Source organism: Brassica napus, chromosome C3 (assembly GCF_020379485.1).
Source record: "Brassica napus cultivar Da-Ae chromosome C3, Da-Ae, whole genome shotgun sequence".
Taxonomy (NCBI): domain Eukaryota; kingdom Viridiplantae; phylum Streptophyta; class Magnoliopsida; order Brassicales; family Brassicaceae; genus Brassica; species Brassica napus.
The window spans coordinates 14,944,445-14,968,645 of NC_063446.1; the positions used below are offsets into that span (position 1 = coordinate 14,944,445).

Consider the following 24,201-nt stretch of genomic DNA (forward strand, 5'->3'; position numbering starts at 1 on the left):
AAATAATTTTTCTATAAATTTATCATGCGCAAGACTCAGTTTTTATTCTAGTTATGAATTACTTTTGACCACTATGGTTGACTGTTTTATGATTATGCTTTTAAATCCACAAAACTATTGTTTTTTATTTTTAAATCAACAAGACTAGTCGATCCCTTTTACATAAATCAATTTATTTTTTTATTATTCGATGTAAAGTGGATTTAAAGTTAAAAATAAATGTCGTACAAATTCGTTTTGACTTTCATATTTATTTTAAATTACAGTAAAAATTTAAATCTTTAAACTATATTACAGTGTTGATGTAACTTATGTAACTTTTTCATGTTAGTAATTTTTTTTTCTTTTTACGTGGAAATCTGTTTAGTTGTATCATTATTTTATATAGAAAAACAGTTTGAAATAACATAAATTAGCTATCATTTTTTAAAATAAATTCAATCCAAAATACTCTAATATTTAGGTTAAGTGTTTAATAATTATATTTTTGAGGTTTAGTACTTAGGAATTTAGATTGAGTTTATAAACTTCTATATATGTTTTATAAATTATTCTTAAACATTTATCATTTTATGGATAATTTAGTAGGGTTAATTTAGTCTTTTTATCACAAATATAAAATAATTATAAAAGTGGTTATCCATTAAAGATAAATTTAGAAAATAATATTTAATGTATGGTAAAATTAAAAAAAAAATCTTCTATATATTTGTGATTCAATTTTGTTTCATACTAAAGATCCAGAAATTTATTTGTATTATCTGATATAAATAATTATAAACTGCACTTCTTAAATTCGAATACAAACTTTTTGATATAGAAATATTAATGAATTTTTAAAAAGGACTTTAAACTCATATAACTTGTTTGATATTTGAAAGTATTTTCCCAAAACTTACAACCTTGCCACTGAAGAGTAGACAAAGCAACATTGAGCCTGGTCTCATCCGTCCTACACATTATTTATTTGCGTAATAAAACACACATCATTTTGACTTAAAAAAATGCACACATCATCATTAAAGTGTAAACGGTAAAACACTCTTTCCAATTTAGAGGTATATAAGACTCTAGCAAGCCTCCTTATTTTAGAGAGGAACATCTTTCAAAACCAGGAGATAATCAACAATCATCCTTAAATTTACTTTTAAAAGAATTAGTAATTTTTATTTTAGTCTTTAACATTATTAATAATTAAGTATAATTATGATAGATTCATAAATTAATAAATATAGTATCCAAAAGATATTAAATATAATATTTGTAAGAAATAAAATAATATAAGGTCAAATATTATAAAAATATTATAAAAATTACCTTCAAATAATTTAATCAAAATATTTTTAAGAGAATATAACGATAAATATTAAAATATAGTATATAAAAAAGTTATTCATATAACTGTGAAACATGCATAATTGCCGCTTTAAAATATTTTATGAATAAAATGTGAAACATGCATACATCTTTCAATTTGATTGTAGGAATAAAATGAAAATAATTTTTTTATTTACAATAAAATCAAAGTTAATTTTTCTAAACACTTTAAAATATTTTAGTGTTAGTTTTCTTATTTTACACCTAAATTTAGTCTACATTTAAGGGGTTGATTGGTTGTAACAATAGGTGGTCTAGAAATCCAAATTTTTATTTAAAACCATATTATATCAACCAATTAACTTTTTTTTTTCTTAAAATAACTATAGCCAAAAATATTTTATAAAATTAAAATATGAATGTATAAAAATTTAATTTCTAGAGCAAAACACATAGTTCTTTCCAACAAATAAATATATAAATTAAATTCTACATCCATAATCATAAAGTTACACTGCATTCTAATCACCCCGTAAAACACATAGTTTATTAACATCATATAACCGAATAAAAAAGTTCTATTTATAAAATAAATCAATATATATACCTTAAAATTAATCTTTCTTCTTATTTGATATAAAATCATAATTGAAAATATATAGATCTAAAATATTTTTTCTACAAATTAATAAAATATCATAATTCTAATATTATTAATTTATAGACTTTTTACTGAATATCCCTAACACCACTGTTATTTTACAGAATCACCATTCTAAAATTATACCAATCATTCTTAACTAAAATCACTGTTATTTTTGGCATCTATTAATGTTGCATTCACTTCGCAGTACATTTTAAAAAAATTCACTTTCACAACATTATTACAACTACTTATTGCTTGTGACGCAGGGAATACTAAGACCCAGCATAGCCACATAGGAGCATATATATGAGATTTAACTTTATTGTCTCATTTATTATTTCATAACTTCAACTTTCTCCATCACTTCCCACGTCAAGTGTGTGCGTGTTTGTTCGAATAACTCTTTAGCAGCTAAGGTTAGGACCAGGGTCCACACCAAGCTGTCCACAATAGTCTCTATAGTACCTAATCCTTGCATTGACCGCACCTGAGTTCCCACCGTTACACTCCATTCCATTGATGGCTCTAATGGTGGCTCCAAACCCTTGGTTTAGTACCGGTCTTACGCTATTCATCCAAAACCACAGACCCGTCCTGAAAGCGACAGTTGGGTTGCTACTCACTAGCTCGGGCTGGCCTAAGAGGTTAAGGTTGAGACTCTGGCCACAAGCTCCGTAGTTGTAGTTCCATGATAGTTGAATCGGACCACGTCCGAAGTAGCCTTTGCCTGGTGCACATGGGTACTGCCTGTTGTTCTCGTCGCAGTAGTCACGTGAAGCTCCGTTTATTTCTTCTACGTAGCAGAAATCTATAGAGGATAAAGATACACATGAAACGAACTGCTTTAGGATACTTGTCAAAATAAATTGCTTTAGGATCATTCCAACTAATTGAGATCACGTCATATCAGTTTCATTTTATTATATCGAAGGTTTATTATTCTTTTCTTTCAATAATCGAGGGTTTACGAGTTTTCAAAAAAAAAAAAATAATAACCGAGGGTTTATTCTTATGTCTTAGACTGGTTTTACGTGTTATATAATCAGCATCTTTTAATTTTTTTTAAACGAACGTTTAGAGATATCCATGCCTAAGATTTTGACAATATATAGAGTACTCCATTTGTATTTTCTTGTTTAAAAATTAGAATCGGCGATTACGGAGACTAGATGTATATACACAAATTTTGTTATTTCTATAAGATATTATTATTTTTTGTCCATTGCTCATAAACTTAAACTAAATTTTAGTTTTGGTCGGTAAAATATATTATTCTGAGGAACGGTTATATCTGACCATGTTTTGTTTACATGGCTAATATATTAAAGGAAGCGAAGAGAGAAAGTGATTCTTACGTCCAGTCTCGTGGGTGAAATGAGCAAACATGGTTGCAATTTCACGTCTAGTAACCGAATTGGCAAAGTTTGGGAAAGTATTTGCGGCGTTAATGAAAGAATCACGGGTGTAGAAATTCTTCCCGGCGCAACCACCACCGGCTTGATTGATAATACCGTTAAAGAAAGCTTGTGTCACAATGCTACCAACTGATCCACCACCAGCGGGAGAAGGGGTTCCACCAGGGCTTCTGCAAGGGCCTGATCGGCAACCAGTACCACAATAAGCGTCGGTGGAACCGCAGTAACCGAACTGACTGCAACACAGGTTTGGGGCACAACCGCAGTTTTGAGACTTGACGGTTTCTGAGTATAAACCTAAGAGGCAAAGAAAAAGAACCAAGGATAATTTTGTGAGAGCCATGTTTTGTGTAATTGTATTGTAGATGGGAAGGAAGAGGGTGTGAGATATATATATAGGGATAAATGTTGGGTAGTTTTGTCATTTACTTTTGTAAATAAAAAGTTGTTTTATCTATAATAGTATTTTTAAATATATATTTATGTATTTGTAAAACGAGTTTGACTTTTAGTCTTGCTCTTGCCCAAGATAAATACTTTGGATTTGGTCTATGAGTGAGAACTCAATTTTCTTTTACAAACAAGATAGTTATGTATTACAGTATTTTTCTCACTTTTGTATTATAATTTACAAAATTAAATATCTTTTGTTTTGCTAACTTATTTGATTTTGCATATGATGGAACAATATAATAACATCTTTATCCCTGGACCCCAAATTATTTTTTTATTTTTATTTTTTTTCTCTGATTTAAAAAAAAATTAAAAACCCTCCAATCGCGAATCGCCAAAATCGATGCTTATTTAGGCAGCAAAAACCCCCTTATTTTTGAAAATGGTAGGATCCACCCACTATTTTATTCTTATTTTTTAAGCACTCCCTAAACTCCATGGTTAATGATGCTCTAAGTTGCTTTAAAAAAATGATGGAACAATATAAGTTGATGTATTATTAATCTACTTAATTCATGTTTGTACGAACTCTATAGAGCAAATAGCCGACACAAATCTGAACTGGTTCTCGAGACTCTGTGGGCAAAGTGGCAGAACACCTACCTCTTCTTGCAATTTTGAGCACTAGGATTTGATGTCATCTTCCTTCTGAGGCAATGGAGCCATTAATTAGGTGAAAACACAATAAACTGTAATTTTGGTCTTTTTCTTTGTAAGAACCTATCAATCGTTTTTTGAAACTCTCATATTATATGTACAATTTAGTTTAATTTCAATTTAAAGGTTGTTTTATATAGTTTTCAGCCGAATGAACGAACGATTTAGGTATTACCATTAACCACTCTAAAGATATGCCTTTTAGAATTATATTTATATTTTAAGTTTTTGTTAACTTTTTTTTTTTTTTTTTTTTAAACCAGGATGGTTTCGGGCCTTCGGCCTTAATCCCTCCTAGGCCCGGGGCCGGCCGGCGCTGATACCGATAACACGGCGTAAAGAAAATTTGATTAGAGAAATCTATGTGTTTTTATAAAGAAAATTTACCATAAATTCTGACGACATCTTTTGAGACAAATATTTTTGGAAGGTTTGTTATCGGAATGGAGAGTAGTTATATCACCGAAGAAATGTTTAAAACTTCAAGAGATTAGGGCTGCTAGAATATAATGTGAGATATTTATTGAGAATGACCATTCGTTATCGCAAAATTATTTATTACTAAAAGATTACAAATGACAAAATATAACGAGGCTCCATTGCGTTGCTGACCAACATCTGTTAAGAGCCGACTCAAAGAAAAGTATTAGTATAAATGAGCTGTGATATAATTACTTACTGATAAGAGTTTAGAGAGCTTCATCTTAAAATTAACACAATTAACGAAATTCGTCCATAATTTTACATATCTGATTTCTAAAAGAAATGTTACTACATGTATCTACAAATAAAATATAAAATATAAATATAAAATATAAAATAAAAATGAAATAGACAATATGAAAAACAAGTCGATATACGATACAGAAATTTCGAGTGCAAATGGTTGTCACTAGAAGAACTAGTGAAACAAAGATGACTAGAATAGAGATAAATGACAAAAGGATGATAAATAATAATTTTACGTTATTCATTCTTCTAACAAATAACAGAATAACAAAAAAAAAAAGGAGCTAGATTTTGTTAAAAATCCAGTTTTTTCAGAAAAAGTGGAAGAAATATTTCCACTCTTTCAGTTACAAAAAAAAAAATATATTTCCACTTTTTCATTTAAATGATAATATTCAGAAGAATGCAAAATTCTATCAATTTTATTCATCTATTTATGATGCAACCATTTGCTTCATGTTTTGACATTTTAACTTAGTACTTTAGTAAACGTTTAAAAAGTAGTTTACGTTTCACAATTTTTTTTGAACTTAACGTTACACAAAAAAAATCAGCTTATCTTATTACCAGTGGCTACCTCGTCTAGCGTTTCCTAAAGGCGGCCCTAAGAAGTGAAGTCGCATATGTCACATAAGTCTTGGTACCATGTGAGCCAAGGCGGCCGTGAAGAAGAGAAGTCGCATATTTCACTATAAATCTTGGTACCATGTGAGCCATTGGTTGGGTCCACTATCTGGCTATTCAAATTCAATTAATATAAATCTAAGTTTATGTTTACGATTCAATTCCAGCCATTTTGATATTTCTTCTCCATAGATGTATTACATTTTTCTTAATCCTATACACAAATCATAAATATAGCAAATAAATAAGTACTAGTAATACATATTCATGTCTCACAGACAATGTGTAGCTAATTTCCTAAGAAGGATATAAATTGAAATAAACATGCAACTCATAAAATAAAAACCAAAGGAGAAATAATATATATTTTTATAAGAAAATAAAAAATCTTACAGTCGATGGGTTTATGGAAATAAACATGCGATCAATCAATATGTGTAAAAATAATGGGTTACACGAAGATTGCGAACGAATCATCCACCATAATATAACCAAAAAGATTGTTGAGATCATAAGCAGTATAATTATGATGGTTAACTCTCTGGATTGTGAATGATTAACTCTCTGGATTATACTTTGTCAAAAAAACTCTATGGATTGTATGACTTCATCCTGTTTTGATTTTTTGGATCTTTCAAAACTTTATAGCTCTTTTTTGATAAAAAAAATGGTTTCATCTCTTTGTCGAGAATCCAAAAATTATAAATAGTTTTTTCTAACGTGAATTGAATCGGAGCAGCAGAAGGCTACTAGCAGTCTCTTTGTCACAGGCGAACTCGACTTTAGTAAAACTTTATAGCTTTGTCCAGCCTTTGTAACAGAACCTGTTATTTTAGTATATTAATTAACATGTAATAGAAAAAGACTGTTAGCAAAAAAGAACATCAACAACACCTTCACGATAACTACTGAAATTAATATATGTAGTCTTTGGGTTAAGGCTAAAACTTTCGATACAACAAAGTCATGACTCATATGCACTGGCGTGCCATTTACGTCGCATACGTTGAAGAGTCGACAGCAATTATTTTTGACAATTCAAAGGTATCGGTTTCGATTTTTCTGGTGGAAGTGACAACTGTGCCCGATATTGTGGATTCCAGTTCGGTCGCTAGAGTGGAAGTTCAGGATCGTATGATTCCGTAACCGACACTTTCTGTTGAAACTATTTTGCTTTAAGAAATCAAAATTCATGTCATATGGCATGGTTTCCTCTCGCGTCTCTTTATCTAGTTACTAACTTACTAGTAGATTAGCGAAGACCCTACTGTTTACATGGATTTAACGATACGGAAAAGGGCGTTTTTTATTTTTTTTTGTCAACTAGGAAAAGGGGCGTTTAACATATAGTTTTCAAACATGGATTCGAATTCGACGTGGGTTTTAAAAGTGAAGATATTCTAGGGCAAATAAATTATAGAAACTAACGGCATTAAATTACTAACCGAAACAAAATTTAATTATTTGAATAAATAGTCTGATTTATTTTGCTTAATATAAAAATGTAAAGCTAACGAGTTAATTAATTTGACGTAGTTGCGTTGGATGAATAGAGGTTTTCAAATGAAAGCTCATGATCTATGAATAGACAAGAAACCATTATCTCACACTTGTTTAAGTGGTCTAATTAAATTCTATATATTTAGATATTAAAACATAATTATATAAAGTAATATTATTAGAAACATAATCTTGAGCACTTATTGCAATAAAAGTGCTCTTAGATGGGGTATATGCAAACTCACTCATTCTTTGAAAAACTCATTCTTTAAAAAAAAATCATCTTTTATTTGTAGACGTATCGTAAATATATTATTATCATTTATTGTTTCATAGAGTACACATCTGCATAGGACCGAGAAATTTATCCATTAATTTTAAAAATCAATATCGGTTTAAGAGTTGGACATACACTCCGCTCCGCCTTTTATACAAATAGATGTATATCTACAATTAAATATAAAACTTTAAATGTATAATTTTATGTAATTATTCATTTAACATATAATTTTATTTATAAAATTATCATAAAAGTATTAAACTAAGAAAGGAATATAAAATCTTTACAAAAACTAAAAAATTTCTAAAGTCTTATGCTTTATAAAAAAATAATTAATTTAAAAAATTTAGGGAACAAGTAGTTCCATTAATCTTTATTTTTTTTATGTAAAAATTATTTTTTTGAAAACAAACTTGTATATTTTTTTTTTCTAATTTTTTTTTTGAATTTAACAAAGTGGATGAGATATTTGTAAATATCCATAAATATTCGCAAATATCTATATTTTTTTGGATATCCCAAAAACCGGATATCTATATTTTAGAAGCAAAATTAATTGAAAAATTAGAAATATGTAAAATACGAAGTAAAATACAAATACTAAAATTCTGGTAGTATTTGATCTCTATTCACACCTACATGCACATTAACTTCTTCTTCTTGTCTATGGTACAATAATTATTTTCATCAACAGATCCATATACATCACTGATGGTAGTTTATAGTCTATTCGGTGTTCAAAAAAAAGAAAAGTTTATAATCTATTCAATTATTTTTCTTCTAGAGTGGTCTCCCACCGGTATCATTGCATACATAAAAGTCAAAGTCATCGGCTATTCATCAACACTTGCAAAGTACCTGTTTTTAAGCGCAAGAAAGAAATTAGTGCGATGTATTATGTGTTTTCTACGTTATGCGCACAAATATTTTATTTTATTTTTAAATTAAAATTATTTTTTTTAAATTAAAAATTATAATTATAATTTATTATTTCTTAAATAAAATTTTAATTTAATTTCGATTCAACCAAATTAAATTGTATTAGTATTTTATTTGATTTCTTAAATACTAATTACTTTGGTTAAAATTAAATTAAATTGTATAAAATTAAGAAGAAATTTGGTTACAAAATTTATAATTATAAAAAAATTAAAATAATTGAAGAAATTTTTATATATTTAAAAAATATAATTGAAGAAATTTTTATAAATACAAGTTTTTTATATATAAAAAACAAAGTATGTAATTAAGGAACATAAAATTATAATAAAATTGTATTTTCAATTTTTTTTAAATTATATGATATATTATTACATTATCTTACTGTTATATTTGATTAGATTAGCTTAATTATGATATCTGACTTTTTATTACATAAATATAAATGTTCATGTAACAAGTTTTATTATAGTTAAAATATATTAAAATAAAATTATATAAAATTTAAAATAATTTTTTACAAAATTTATAATTATAAAAAATTAAATTGAAATGGTATTTAAGAATATTTCTAGATATTAAAAGGAATTTTTTATTAAGATTCAAAGTGTATAATTAAGAAAAGAAAATTTTCATAAAATTATGAGAATTATAATTAAGTTTTACTTTCAAAATCTTGTAAAATTATTTATAAAATTATTTATTTATTACATTGTTTCCGGGTGTTATATTTGATTATATTAATCTAATTATGATATATGAGTTAATACCATATTTTAAAAGTTTTTTTATCATAAAATGTTTTTTCATAAATGTTAATATTCATATCACATTAACCATGAGTCATGTCATAATTGTTACTAGGCTTTGTCATTTTTTTAATAATTCTTTTGTAGAAAAAATACATTATCAAGATTTAAAAAATTACTTTGCAAATAATGTCTAAAAGAAAATAATTTCTTATTAAGACAAACAAAACAAAAAGTTATAGTACATCTACATCATTTTCTGTACATTTATCGTGCCATGTATTTGAACGCAAGCAAGCAAAAAGTAAAAAAAAACAATTTATGAATTATCATAGATGACTGTCAGTATTTCTTTTTTTTTTTATCAAAGATGACTGTCAGTATATAAACTTGTTACAATGTTTTAAAATTGTACTACAATAATCTGAAATTAATTTTGATTTATAGTTTTTTTTTGTTATAACTCATAACGTCAAATATCATGCGTTAATAGCTGATTTTTTTTTTTGGTAATAGCTGAGTTTTTTTTTGAAAGTTTGTTAAATAACATATATGACTTATAAATCAACACCTCCAGTTTATATTACTCAAATGTGATATATATTACTAAATAACATATATGAAAGTCTCTTTCCGCAGGCGCCGCCGCTGTCCGGCTGGCTCGGTTTGGGCTTGGGCCATAGGCCTTGGTGGAGGCCAGTCCAATAAATTTTTTAGTTTAAAAAAAAAAGGAGGATGAACAGAAAAAAGCTAATGGCATGTATTCAATCTTGAGTGTGAAGTGATTTGATTTTTAGTGAGTTCTTAGATGATTTTATACAAGCTAGAGTGTTCAAAATAGTTTTTGTTAAACCATTCTAAAATTTGATCTAAAACCATGATATTTGGATTTTAGGTTTTTTAGCTAATAAATTCCAACAAAACATTAGAAAATTAGTTGAAAACTTTAAATATCACAACTTAATATATTTCGAATAGCAGTGGATTTTACTATACGTTATGAAATATAAAGTTCAATAACAACAAATTTTACATAAGTTTTTGACATTAATATTTGAATAACAGTGAATTTCACAATACTTTATAAAATGTAAAGTTCAATAACAATTTTTACAAAAACAGTTTCAATAACAATGAATTTTAAATGAGTTTTTAAAAAATTTATATTTGAATATAGTGAATTATCATTTTAATAAAATCAACTCAAAACTCTCAGCTGAATACAATATCCTAATGTTACAGCTGCATTTTAAGATCTCAATAGTCAATACCTTACCGATAAAACCAGACAAACAAATCATAATGGGTTGCGGTGTAGAACGATCTCTATAACTTTTTTTTGGGTCAACAACCACACTAAGTCCAAAAGGCATGGCCTAGCAGGCATTGTTAATGACATTTTCTTAAAAGAATCTTGTTAGTAATACCGGGAAATTTCAATTCTATGGTAAGTTTAATATCACTTTTCAAATTTATCATTAATGAATGACTATTTTCATAAATATCCTAAATTTGTAATAAAATAACACTAAGCTAATTTTTTAAAATATTTATAGAACATTTATAAACTCAACCCCAACCTCTTAATACAAATCTTAAACAATAATCACTAGAGAATAAACCCAAATGTTAGTGTATTTTTTGATTAGTGATATTTTTGAAAAATGATACTTAACTTGTGGTATCTAACAATTTTTCTAATAATATATTATCTATTAAAATAAAAGTTACAACATTTCATTTATAATTTTTACGCTAAACTGTCTTTAAAAAAATTATAAATATGTTTTCTTACTAACTTAATTATATCCCAACAATAAATATATTCCCAAACAAAAGATATCATATAACAACCTTCTAATTTAATTGAGACATTTATTTCATATAATCAATTATGCATAGATCAAACCTGAACGGCATCCCAAAAAAATAACTATTTCTAAAAATCGATGACAATTACAAATATTCTAATATTTTATAAATACTAGAATTTAACCCCCACATTCGTGCGAGTATTATTTTATTTTATAAGCGTATAACTTTGATATTATAGTAACTATTTTAAATATATGATATACATTCTGGTGTTATATACTCCCTCCGTTTCAAAAAGATAGACTTTCTAACGTTTTCACACATATTAAGAAAACACATTAAATCACTATAATAAATGTACTGTTTTCTGCAATTTTCAATTTTCAATATCTTTTAATCAATAGTAATTCAATAAAATCAATTAATTTTCTTGAAGTTTACAATTTTTTCATAGAAAACAAAAAATATCTATCTTTGTGAAACAATTTTTTTTTTCTAAAAAATCTATCTTTTTGAAACGGGGGGAGTATTATATAACTCTCCAAACATATACAATGTCTAGTTCGACATTATTAACATATAATAGTTTATGTTTTATATGATTCACTTTGTTATTAATTGTTATTACATATTAATACATATTGAAAAACGATTTAAACAAAATTAATAAGATTTTATTTTAGAAATTTGTAACATTGTTAGTAGGGCTGAGATTTTTAACCAAATACGTCAAACCAAACCAAACCAAAATTTTGGTTAGTTCGGTGAGAAATTTGGTTCGATTCGGCAGGTTTATAACAAAACTTTGGTTTTTGGTTTGGTATGGTAATTTAAGTTATTCGGTTTTTCAAAAAAAAATTGTTAACCAAATTTAACAAAACTAACCGAATAACCAAAATTTATAACCAAAATTACCAAAAATTTTGAACCGAACTAACCAAATTAACCAATTTCTTAAACCAAACTAACCAAAGTAACCAAACTTTTGAACCAAAATTACCCGTATTTAACCGGATTTACCTAAAATTTTAATCGAAATATAAACGAAACCAAAACTTAAGTTAGTTTCAATATAAATTTTAAAAACCACACTACCGGATACCAAACCGAACCAAACTAAACTTTTTTACGGTTCAATTTGGTGAGATTTTAGTCAGACCAAACTACCCGAACCGAATTGCCCGAAGTACCCAAACCCGCATGCCTAATTGTTAACATGGGGATTGTTTCTAATTTGTTAAATTGGATTCTTCATATTTTGAATCCAAAAGGGACAGGTTTTCAACCCTTTTAGATTGTATCCTATTGTTGTTCATTAAATATAATATAATTAACAAAATAATATATATCATACGTTTGTAATAAATATTTTTGTAAAATATTATTTTGGGAAATCTTGTTGGTAGAAAGATTCTTAGAAATATTTCAAGGGAAATTGCCACAAATACCACATTTATAGTACCATTTTCATGTTTACACTAATCACTTTTACTCTCAATTTTAATGAAGGGTAAAAGACACTTATACCCTAAGGTTAACTAATCTAGACTTGTGGTTTAGAGTTGAGGGGGTGGGGTGGGGTTTTTGGAATGTGAAATTTAGGATTCTAATAAATATATAAATAAATACTTAAAAAATAGAAAACTTTTTTTATAAAATAGTTTCAAACATAATTTTCGATTTTCAAAAATAAATTTTGAAAAAAAGAAAAGTTCGAAAAAAATTCAAAAAAACAAATTATAGAAAAGTTCGAATTTGAAAAAGTATAATTCGAAAATAAAAAAAAAATATTTATTTTTATTTATTTAAATAATAATTTATTATATATATCGATAACAAGGGTATAAGAGTCTTTTGATATTTAATGAAGAAGATATTTTTGAAAATGTCTCTTTGGTAGCGATAAATGTGAAAAGTGGTACCATGAAAGTGGTAAACATAAAAATTTTCCATATTTCAAACACTAAACATTTTCAAAATTCAGAATATTAAAGAGATTATTAATGGAATAGATATTATTAGTTTGATCTATTGTTAGTAATCTTTATATTGGATACATGGTAGTTGTTTATAATAGACTGGTTCAGCATAAACTTTTCTATGGTAGATTTTTTTAATGACTCTATTTTAATAGAGTAGATGGTCATGTAAATTTATCAAACTATCTCAATACTATAACAAAAACCTACAAAGATTTCAATCTTAACAATTTTGTTCAAATTTGAACAAGCTTTATTTAATATACAAAATAGTTAGATTTGTATTCATGAATAAATGACAAATTTATGGCATACCACGTTGAATGAGTAACATTCAACCGTAATATGGAAAACTAACACATATACAAACAATAAAAAACAGTCGATAAATCATAATTTTTATTCATTACAGACTGAAAATCACCAAGTTAAAATTATATTAACTAGTCGCAACCGCCTCTGAAAATTTTAAGGTTAGGAGCATCTCCAGTGAGGATCATTTTAATTTTCCAATTATAGAATTCATTTTTTTCTTATCCCAACAATAAAAATATTTCCAAACGAAAAGATAACATATCTCGCAGGTTTTATTGATACATCATATATTTATATTTAATATAACCAATTATGTATAGATCAAACTTTAATTGCATTCCAAAAAATTAATTTTTAAAAATAAATGATAACTAATTTATAAACTTCTAATATTTAATAAATAAATACGGTCATGTAAATTTTTATATATCGAACTATCTTAATATTATAAAAAAAACTACAAAGATTTGAGGAAGCTTTATTTAATATACACAAGCACACTAAAAAGTTAGATTATAAATAAATAGAATAAAACATAGTCCATATAATAAAACATGAATACATGACATAACTATGTAGCATGTTGTTCAAAACAAAAACTTATGTAGCAATCACTTTGAATGGATTAACATTCAACCACAACGACAACCAACACATATACTACCGTCGATCAATCATAAGTGTTATCAATTACAAACCGATAAAACACCAGTTAAAATTATATTAACTAGTGACAACCGCTTCTGAAAATGTTAAGATTTAGAAAATATCCACTGAGGAATTCATTTTGAGTTTTCCAGTTATAAAATATTATTATCTTATTATATTTTCTAATGAAGACCAGATATAAAAAATACTTATTTGATTTCCGTAAAATGAATCATGTTCAATACAAGGAAATGTACAAGTACCAGATTCGTTGACAGAAAATTTCGCCTCTTTGCTAGTTGCTGACAGATCATCTAGAAATATAATGTGCACTTAAAATATATCTCATATATTGGGATCCAAAAACAACTATTTCAAATTCATATAGTCATACAATCTCATGAAAATACGAAAATATCTCTCTCGAATCGTCAAATGAGGCTGACTCTCCCATTATATGCTTCAGTGAGTGCTAGCTGCTAAGGTTATAACGTAGATGGAAAACAATTACATCGGTGTACGATTAGCAAAACTATATTACATATAGTTATCTTTTTCAGTAACCTCTTAAACTACATATTAATGACGATTCTAATTTTTATATATTATTGAGATAGAAAAATATTCTTAAAAAAACTGTTTGAGATAGAAAATTTATCTACCAGTCAGGGACCTGATTGCCAATACAGAAATCTGTGTGCCACCAAGCTTTTTATATATTAAAACAGAAGTCACAACCTTGATTCATGTGTGATTTTTAAAAAAATGAACTTAATAGATTTATTCCTAGAAAGTCATGTTATATTTAATATCTAATCTTATCATTTAAATTTTGGGCTTACCATAATTTTTATTGGGCTATCAATAATTGGATTTAAACAATAGATGATCCATTGGATTTATAGATAGTATAAATTAAATAGATAGAATTTAACGTTGTAATACTATACCTCTATATGCTAAATATTTAAATATTTGTCGATGTTAACTTTTAAAATTATAAAGATTTTTTTTTTAAATAACAAAAATCATATTATCTAACAATGATTAATCCTTACTACCTTAAACCAATGAAAATAAATTTTAAACTATATAGTTTATTTTAAAAATTAAACAAATGCTAAATGTTTAATTATTTACTTGATAATATTAATCTATGAAGCGAAAAGTTTAATTTTTTAAAAACTTTCTAAATTTGTGAAATGTTACAATATTTTTGAATATGACAATAAAACAATATTTAATAATCTTTATATATATAGTTATGATTTTAATAATAAAATAATAATTCAAAAATATATATATAGAAGAAGATACAAATACATGTGAAAGTTTGAAACAATCTATTCAATGAAAAAAATATACAGTAAAATTATGTTATTATGTGTTAAAAATTGATAGATACATATATATTATAATATATCCCAATTTAGAATTGAAAACAAAATATTTATATAAAAATAAATGAAAACAAAAACCCGCTGGGCGGGTCGTGATCTAGTTACTTGATTAATTTGCAAGACGTTTAAACTTTAACATCCTCAATAATAAATTATAATTAATTCAAATTAATGTTACATTATTTGATGTTGTTTTAACAAGACAGACCTTCATCAGGAGTAACCCCAAGGATCTTGCACAAGTCCACGTATTGCTTAACCAAGTTCTTAGTATCGTCAGGATGTAAGTTATCGCATAGTCGACCGTCCACTCTTTTCGAGGTTTCTCCAAATCCTAAGTACAAAGCTGGACGCACATTTGTGGTCCAGAACCACAATGCCAATTTGAAAGCCACTTCCGGGCTATGAGCCACCATATCCGGATCTTTCAACATAGGCAACCTAAGGAATATGCCGGCTGCACCATAGTACTCGTTCCATCTGATTGACTGAAGCGGACCACGACCATAGTATTGCTTTCCCGGTTCACAAGGATACTTCTTGCTCGGAGAACAGTACCTCCCTCTCGCTTTATCTTCTTTGTAACAAAAGCCTTGAATTTAACACAATACATCTTATTAGTAGGCCCTCGCATAAATTGCTGCTTTCAGAGTGAGTTGAATTTTGGTGCACAGTAAAAAATCACATTCGTTTGTACAATATCTTTAAGGATTAAAAAAGCTGTTTTGTAGATAAAAATGAAAGGTTTTCATAAAAAATAAATAAACATCGTGTTTTAAAGTAATAAAAATATTGAATCTAAGAGATTGTAAAAAATTTGTTCATATAATCAATATATATATAAACCATAAACGAATATTTGTCTCAAATCGTATTTCTCTTTAGAGTGTTTTGCTTTCTTCTTGTTTAATTTGTGTATGTTCACAACAAAAATGTGTTATTGTTCAAGATCCTGTAAACGCAGCCATAGTTTGAAAATCTTACGGTGGCCATGGATAAAGGGGGATCTCATGAAAACAGTTGTGTCCTTGGCTAGTATAGTGGACTTACCTTTAGATCCGTGGGCAAAATGAGTCAATATGGCTGCTATCTCGCGCTTAGCCACCGTTCCTTTATAGGCTTGGAACGATTTAACCGCCGAGATAAAAGCCTGGTGAGTGTAGAACCCTTTTGCCGGGCAGTTGTTTCCTACTTTGCTCATGATGCGTTTGAACAACGATGGTGTGACAATGCTCTCTATTGGACCGCGTGGACCGGCGCTGACGTTGTAGTCGAATCCATATGATTTGTTTTTGAGATTGCAAAGGCCACTGAAGCACCAAAAGCCACACTGGTCATCTTTGATTCCACAGGAACCCCACGAGCTGCAACACTCTTTGAGGCCTGGACACCCAGTGCTTTGGCAATCCTGCGAGAACACAGTTTTGGCCATGACTGCAAACGCGAGGAAGAAAGACAGGAGAGCGTTTTCAACAGTCGCGTTTCGGTTCGACATATTTTTTTTTCCGTTTGATGGAGTTAGTTGTAAAATCAGCCATGTGAAGAAAACTGGTTGGTTTGTGAACGTATATGTAATGCAAACCTAGTCAGCTACGTGTAAAATTAATTAATTATTTCTTTACGATTAATGAAGTCCTTTTAATTTAATTCAGTTCAAAATTCTTTCTTTGTAACTAATATAACAATAACTTACACCAACAACAAAATACAGTAAGCTTTTGTTCGCCAGTAGTGGAGATATCAATAATGCTCACTAGCTAGATGTAGTATCTGACAATATAATTATGAAGAGCTGGATGTCGCCATCATCTATAAAGATTAATTAAATAAAACATCAGTAAAAACATAAACTACATCTCGGCATCTAGATTAAAAACTAGCAAGAAAGTTTAGTGTGATTGATTCAGCTTGATTATTAAAGCAAATATTTTAGTAACCGGATCTCTCAACCCATTTTGGGGTAAAATTTCGAACTAAAACTTAAAGTCTCTCTTTCAACCTCATTCTGTGCTTGAATGATTACTATATATTGGATGTGGGTTGGTGACTTGGTGGGTGACTGGGATATCATAAATAAAGGTTTTTGAATCACCTTCTTTTACTCATTTTCTTGCTTTTCATCCTTCATGTTCTCCCCATGTCGCAGGCTTCTTCTTTTTCTATTATTATTCAGTCATTACCATTATACCAAATTTGATGAACCCATGTGGTAACTTATCGAGAACATAAACACCATTTACCACTAAACAATAAATCTTCGCCTTGGATACAATTTTATAGTACCTTAATATTTCGTTTTAGTCATTATTTTATAATATTATCAAGATTTTTTTCTCTACATAACAACTTTTTACGAACTGAAAAGAGCTTTACTATATATTTCTTAACTGAACTGATTTCTTGTATTCTAAATGAAAAAAGAAACATTTATTAAAGTTTGTCATTTTGATTGTTTATAAAATTCATAGATTCCTTGAGGTAGATAGGTTCGAATTATTACAAGTAGTATATATATATATATATATATTATTTTTTGCTTTTTTGTCAACTATATATATATATTTTTTTTTTAAATGGTAGTGATAGCATATTAGTGACTAAAAACAATCGAGACCTTGATCAGGAGTGACCCCAAGCATCTTGCAGAACTCTATGTATTGTTTGACCTTGCTATTCGGACCGTCGCGACGCCAGTTACTGCATTCTCGGCCATCGACCCTCTTTGTGATTTCACCAAATCCTAAGTACAAAGCCGGACGCACGTTCCTATTCCAAAACCACATGGCGAATTTGAAAGCCACTTCTGGGCTACGAGCCACCAGATCTGGATCCTTCAGTAGAGGTAGCCCTAAGTGCTTGCAAGCCGCACCATAATACTCGTTCCACGTGATTGATTGGAGCAAACCGCGACCATAGTAGTATTTCCCTGGTTCACAAGGGTATTTCTTGCTCTTTGAACAGTACTTCTCGGGAGATATTTCTTCTTTGTAACAAAAGCCTTTACATAACATAAAATTAGTTAGAGGCATCCAAATTAACAAAAAATTGTAGTATAGATGTGATGATTATTGCAAAGGCCGATTCTGAAATTTATGGGGCTGAAACATTTAAAATGAATGTTGATTATACGATCTATGTAGAATAGTTCTGTATAATTTGTGAAACAAGACACATATTTTATATGTCCTTAGGATCGACCCTGATTACATTACTTTTAAACGCAAACGTGAATGTTGCATGTCAGCACACGAAAACTAATTTCAAAGGTTTGGAATGCAAACGTAAATTCAAGAGAAAATTTAAATAAATACACATATCTATTATTATAAGATACTTCTCTCACTCCTCATGTCTCCAACTCAGCCGCCGGCTAGATAAATCAAGCTCTCTCAGACTGACATGTGTCACTTAGTAACGAAACTCATCGTTTAAATGAAACGCGAGTTTTGATGGGCTTTCAACGTTTATGGCATGTTGGGCTCTGGTATGTCGTTCTGTTCAGCCTGGATAGATGGGATTCGCCCTCTAACCTTAATTCCGCTCGATTGAAGAATCGCAAATCGTCTCTTCTCTTCTTGCGATGGCGCCGCGTGATGTCTGTGCTTCCTTTCTCTGTCGGAAACGGCCTGAGCTGTGATTTCGTGATTAATCCTATTAACTCCATCGCCCACTATGAAGTCTTCAATGTGTCGTTCATATCTTCGAGGCAGTGTGTCATCTGTATAAATATGTGAGTATTTCTCATTCCGAACTCATCTTCTCTTCCTATCTCTTGCAATATACTGATTCGCGTTGTTATGGCTAAATCGAAAGTCTTCTTCACCGGAACCCTAAACGCATCCCCTCCTTGGATCCACAAGTGGCCTCCGTCTTCTGTCCGGGCTGGCGATTGCTCCAGGAATAAAGCGAGGGAGAGAATAAGTTGCGGAAAAACTGCAATCGAAAGGATTTCAGATACGGAAATTAAGATGTGGACGATAACGGCGAAGACGGTGGGGATGTGGAAGCCATAGGGAATTTGTTGGGGAGAGTGTGTGTGAGGCCTGATGTGATATTAGCTGAGGGAGAAGATGACAGTGACGATGAGGATGATGATACTGTGTTATTGCAATGGGATAAGAGAGAGGAAGTTTGATATCAGCCGAAGTTATCAGCCTTTTGTATACCAAGTATGAAAATGATTTTTTTTTTTTTTTGTGATCACATGAAATCCCAACTAAAATAATTTTCACTAATAAGATGTAACTCTGTTGCTTCTTAATAATCTAATGATTTTGCTGTTTGGAGATTTTGCTCACAGGATGTCGTTGCCGATGTACAAAGCGGAGGAATTGTGGCGGAGAAAGAGCTTCAGCTATTGAACAAGCCTAATCATGTATTGACACCAGAGGAGGACGAGAATCAGTGTCGGAAAGCAGGCTATGGTCAGGTCCTGCATGAGCCCTTTCTGAAATTCTTAAAGCATGAAGATTGAAATGAATCGGAGGTTTCCCAGGAGACGGAGAGACTCGCCGAGTATTACGATCCCAAACCAGGTGAATTTGTGGTTGGTGTTGTGGACCTGTGGTTTCTGGTAACGGGAACAAACTCGATGTGAGTATAGTTGCAGATATGTTGGGGACCATGATGACGAATGAGAAAGTTCCATTGTACTACAAAGAATTTGATTACTTGCTCTGTGATTTAAATTATGATGCTGAAGAATTCTTGGTTCATGGTAAAATGGGGATTGTTAGGGATGATGATGAATATGGTTTTTAAGTTGTGTAGTTTGCAAGGCAAGGCATGCGTATGGTGGAAATAGGACAATGATCTTTGCAGATGTTTTAGGGAGGACGTTGAGTGGAAGGCCTTTGCTTTCTTCTAGACGTTACTTTAGGAGAATAGGCATGTCTCTTTTTGTTCCTTGATTTCAAAAACTGTTATTGGTTGATGTATCAAGAAGATTCTAATAAAAAGTAGGTTGTTATGTGGCAGATCAAGCAGCTTAATGATACTGACGTTGAGATAACTGAGTGGGATATCTCTCATCAGAATTGAAGTAGGCTTCACATGTTTTTTTAGAGTTCATGCCATTTTAGTGGATTTAATAGTTAGGTTTTTGTTTAATCTCAGGGCTTGAGAGGTTCTATATTGTTGAAGAAAAAGTAAAGGAAGACTTTCTTTTTTTCTGCTGACTTGCAGTAAGCTTTTTGGTTTCACTGTTTCTATGATGGAAGCATGATAAAGCTTTAAGAGTTTCAGAGATAACAAGGAATTGTTTCAAAGTTGACGAACTCGATATACAAGCCGGACATAGCGAGATGTTGCAAGGATGTGTTAAAATCTAGGTAGTAGTAATCTATGACAAGACAAATCATAAAAAAATTGGATGCTAAATGATGACGGAAAGACAGATGGAAATGAGGGAAGTTGATGATTGTGTGTGATAGCAGTAGAGAAGTACAAAAGAATAAAGGATTTCACTTGGACCCCTTTTCATGATTTTCACTCTTAGTACTATAGATTTTTATTCTTCAACATGAGGCTTTAGATGTGACAACATCGTTTTCTACATTTCGGGGCGGATATATGCGCAGAATAAACTTTCAAAGCATACGTGAATGATACTTTGATTTTCAGGAAGAATCAGAATTTTGTTTTTTACATCTAAACTGACAGATATGAGTGTCAAAGGAATATAAGATAATGCAAAAATAGTTAATCAATAAAATAATTTTTAATGATCGTGATTGAGATTGTACTAAACAATAACATGGTTTCTTATTTTGCCGTCCACTGATAGATGGAAGAAATAAACTTTCTGAATATCTTCAAGGTGAGAGGCCAGTGGGGATGTAAGTAGCAGCTAGGAATTTTTTTATCCAGAGAAAAGCTTCCCAATTTACATATTGATGGCCCGGTTTAAAAGATTTAAAGGAGAGTTTGGGTGGTGTTTTTTTTTAAAGAAAATTTGTTCTTTGGTTTTATTTGCTATGCGTCTTATTTTATCTGTAATGTCTTCTCATGAACTGGTTTAGAGACCAAAAATATATTTATCGTTCTACCATTTTTTTACATGATTCATTCTTTATTATAAAATAGTTTGATTTACTTAGAAAATAAACCGTTTAAACAATCAGTTTCAATCAAAAACCATGTTTAGCAATTTCATTTTTCTTAATTATGTTGCAATTTTTTGTTAAACAATTATGTTGCAATTTGATCAAAACAATCTTTCAAAACTGTTTTCTATGCAACAATCTAGCTAAGAAAATTTTGGTTTCTTTGGACAGTCTAATAAAAGAACTTTGGTACTCTTTCAAACCAGATCCATTTCTCAATTACATCATTATTAATAATAAAATAAGTACTATTATAAGTTTAGATATTTTATGCTGCCACCTCAACTAACGAGAAAAAAGAAACATGACACATTACTGTAAGTTTTTAACATTTGAACTATCATACTATTGTACATCAAATGCTCCATAATAATCTTCATAGCTAACTATACATCAAATAGTTATGGTTTTCTATTATTTTATTAGTTAACCTAGATTTTAGTGGTAAAAAAAGGAAAACAATTACATAATTCTTTTTATTTCAAATTTTTGTTGATGTGAGTTTTAAGAGACATAAAAACAACATAGATATACTTTTTCTCAAATATAATAATTCATAAATATATAATCTAATATGTTATTTATAAATCTTAGATAGCAACTATTCATATCATATTTTATGCTACTTGCTTATTTTTTAAAGAAAAAGGTAATAAATGGCTTTTCTTATTCTAATTGTTAGAATTATAAAATTTAAGAAGAAATATATTAAAAATCTATTAAATACAAGAAAAATAAATATTGTGAACACAGTAAAATAGATATATTTGTTTTAATAGAGTAACAAATATATAATTTCTAAAAGAAAATAAATAGTAAAATAGATAATAAAAATAGTGAAAATTATGATTAAAAATAAACTAAAATTTTTATCAAAATTTAAAATATATTTTTTTCTATTTGTTTACCCGCCCGTCAGACCCTAGTGTTTTAATAAACTTACCTTTAGATCCATATGAGAAATGAGCAAATATGGCGGCGATCTCGCGTTTAGCCACTTTTCCTTTGTAAGCTCCAAATGATTTGAAAGCGGTAATGAAAGCTTTATAATTGTAGAATCCTTTTGCAGAGCAGTTGCTTTCAACTTTGCTCATGATGCTGTCGAACAACGCTGGTGTGATGATACTCTCTATTTTACCACCCGGTCCTGCTTCCACGTTATAGTCATAGCCGTAATATTTACCTTTGATATTGCAAGGTCCACTGAAACAAAAAAATCCGCAGTAATCTTCTCCGGTGCCACGGGAACCCCATCTGCTGCAACATTGCTTTAGGCCAGGACAACTAGTATCCATGCAATTTTGTGTGAACGCATTCTCGGCCAAAATTGCTAAAATAAAGAGGAAATGAATAAGAGCGTGTTTTAGAATCGCGTTTTGGATTGCCATTTTAACGTTTTAGAGTTAACTTAACTTTAGAAATAGAGATTTGTGTGAAGAAGAAACGAGGAGCCTTTGTGGACGTATTTGTAGTTCAAAAGTGGTTGACTTGTAATCCAAATCCAGTTGGTTGACTATAATATGATATTCTTTACTACTAATAGAAAAGTATAACCATTTTTCTTTAAATTGTTTTTATATTAAATATTAAGCTTTTGTTAGCCATTGGTTGATACTAGACATATCAATACTCACTAGATGAGCTGAGCACTAAAATATTCAGATGTCAACTATTGACCCTAAAATCTTGAGAAGTTGAAACTCGAATTAATGTTCACGTGACATTAACATGTTGCCTTCTTATATATCAGTGGCCGATCAATATTTGCTTTCATGTGACTGGAGTAAAAAAGGGAACAGATTATCTAAAGATGTAAAATATAGAAAAATCATTAAAAATGAAAGGCGGTCATAAGAAACTTGATAGATTAAGATCAGCCAACAGGAAGACTAGGGTGGACACTTTACCTGATACCCAAAGCCGCACCCGAACCAAAATCCGAACCGAAGTAGCAAAATACCCGAACGGATATTAAGTTAGGAGATATTGGATATCCGAACCCAAACGGATAATATCCGAACCCGAATGGATATCCGAAGATAACCGAATATATATATACTTACCCTTATATTTCTAATTTACATCTCTTATTTTTTTTTAAATATTTATATTGATTCTACGCATACTTTAAGATCAAAATATATATATATATATATATATATATATATATATATAATTATGGAGAAAATGATTTGATATTCATTTAAAATGGATGTCAAACTTTTTGTTTCGTGTATTAACAAAAGTTACATTCAAAGTTTAAAAACTAAGGGTGGGCACTTTACCTGATACCCGAAGCCGCACCCGTACCCGACCCGAAAAACCCGAACCGAAATCCGAACCGAAGTAGTAAAATACCCGAACGGGTATTAAGTTATGAGAGATTGGATATCCGAACCCGAACTGGTAATATCCGAACCCGAATGGATATCCGAAGATAACCAAACATATATATACTTACCCTTATATTTCTAATTTACATCTCTTATTTTTTAAAAAATATTTATATTGATGCTACACATGCTTTGAGATCAAACTATATATATATAATTATGGATAAAATGATTTGATATTCATTTAAAATGCATGTCAAACTTTTTTTTTCGTGTATTAACAAAAGTTACATTCAAA

The 24,201-nt window shown here is 29.4% G+C and overlaps 3 protein-coding genes and 1 pseudogene across 6 annotated transcripts; 1 reads left to right on the forward strand and 3 right to left on the reverse strand.

Annotated features, from left to right (window-relative positions):
• Positions 1-2,113: 2,113 nt before the first annotated feature.
• Positions 2,114-3,818, reverse strand: LOC111197713 (annotated as a pseudogene).
• A 10,481-nt stretch (positions 3,819-14,299) lies between these two features.
• Positions 14,300-17,015, reverse strand: LOC106385490 (inactive endochitinase At2g43600). Of its 2 annotated transcripts, XM_013825403.3 has the most exons (3): positions 16,517-17,015; positions 15,675-16,058; positions 14,300-14,542 (listed from the first exon to the last, which is right to left on the reverse strand). In XM_013825403.3, the coding sequence occupies exons 1-3, from the start codon at positions 16,959-16,961 to the stop codon at positions 14,529-14,531; spliced, it is 843 nt and encodes a 280-aa protein (XP_013680857.2). In that variant the 5' UTR covers positions 16,962-17,015; the 3' UTR covers positions 14,300-14,528. The 2 variants fall into 2 exon arrangements, with proteins under 2 accessions (XP_013680857.2, XP_022554880.2); XM_022699159.2 differs by lacking the exon at positions 14,300-14,542 and having other exon boundaries at positions 15,532-16,058.
• A 232-nt stretch (positions 17,016-17,247) lies between these two features.
• Positions 17,248-23,375, reverse strand: LOC106388329 (inactive endochitinase At2g43600). The gene is made up of 2 exons (XM_013828379.3): positions 22,514-23,375; positions 17,248-18,464 (listed from the first exon to the last, which is right to left on the reverse strand). The coding sequence occupies exons 1-2, from the start codon at positions 22,956-22,958 to the stop codon at positions 18,064-18,066; spliced, it is 846 nt and encodes a 281-aa protein (XP_013683833.1). The 5' UTR covers positions 22,959-23,375; the 3' UTR covers positions 17,248-18,063.
• On the forward strand, positions 18,641-22,090 carry LOC106388330 (protein PIGMENT DEFECTIVE 338, chloroplastic-like). Of its 3 annotated transcripts, XR_007321297.1 has the most exons (4): positions 18,645-19,196; positions 19,280-19,635; positions 19,767-20,507; positions 20,582-22,090. XR_007321297.1 is itself a non-coding variant. In XM_048752668.1 (2 exons), the coding sequence occupies exons 1-2, from the start codon at positions 19,537-19,539 to the stop codon at positions 19,938-19,940; spliced, it is 273 nt and encodes a 90-aa protein (XP_048608625.1). In that variant the 5' UTR covers positions 19,280-19,536; the 3' UTR covers positions 19,941-20,442. The 3 variants fall into 3 exon arrangements, 1 of the variants encoding a protein (XP_048608625.1); XR_007321298.1 differs by lacking the exon at positions 20,582-22,090 and having other exon boundaries at positions 18,641-19,196; positions 19,754-20,442; XM_048752668.1 differs by lacking the exons at positions 18,645-19,196; positions 20,582-22,090 and having other exon boundaries at positions 19,767-20,442.
• Positions 23,376-24,201: the final 826 nt, after the last annotated feature.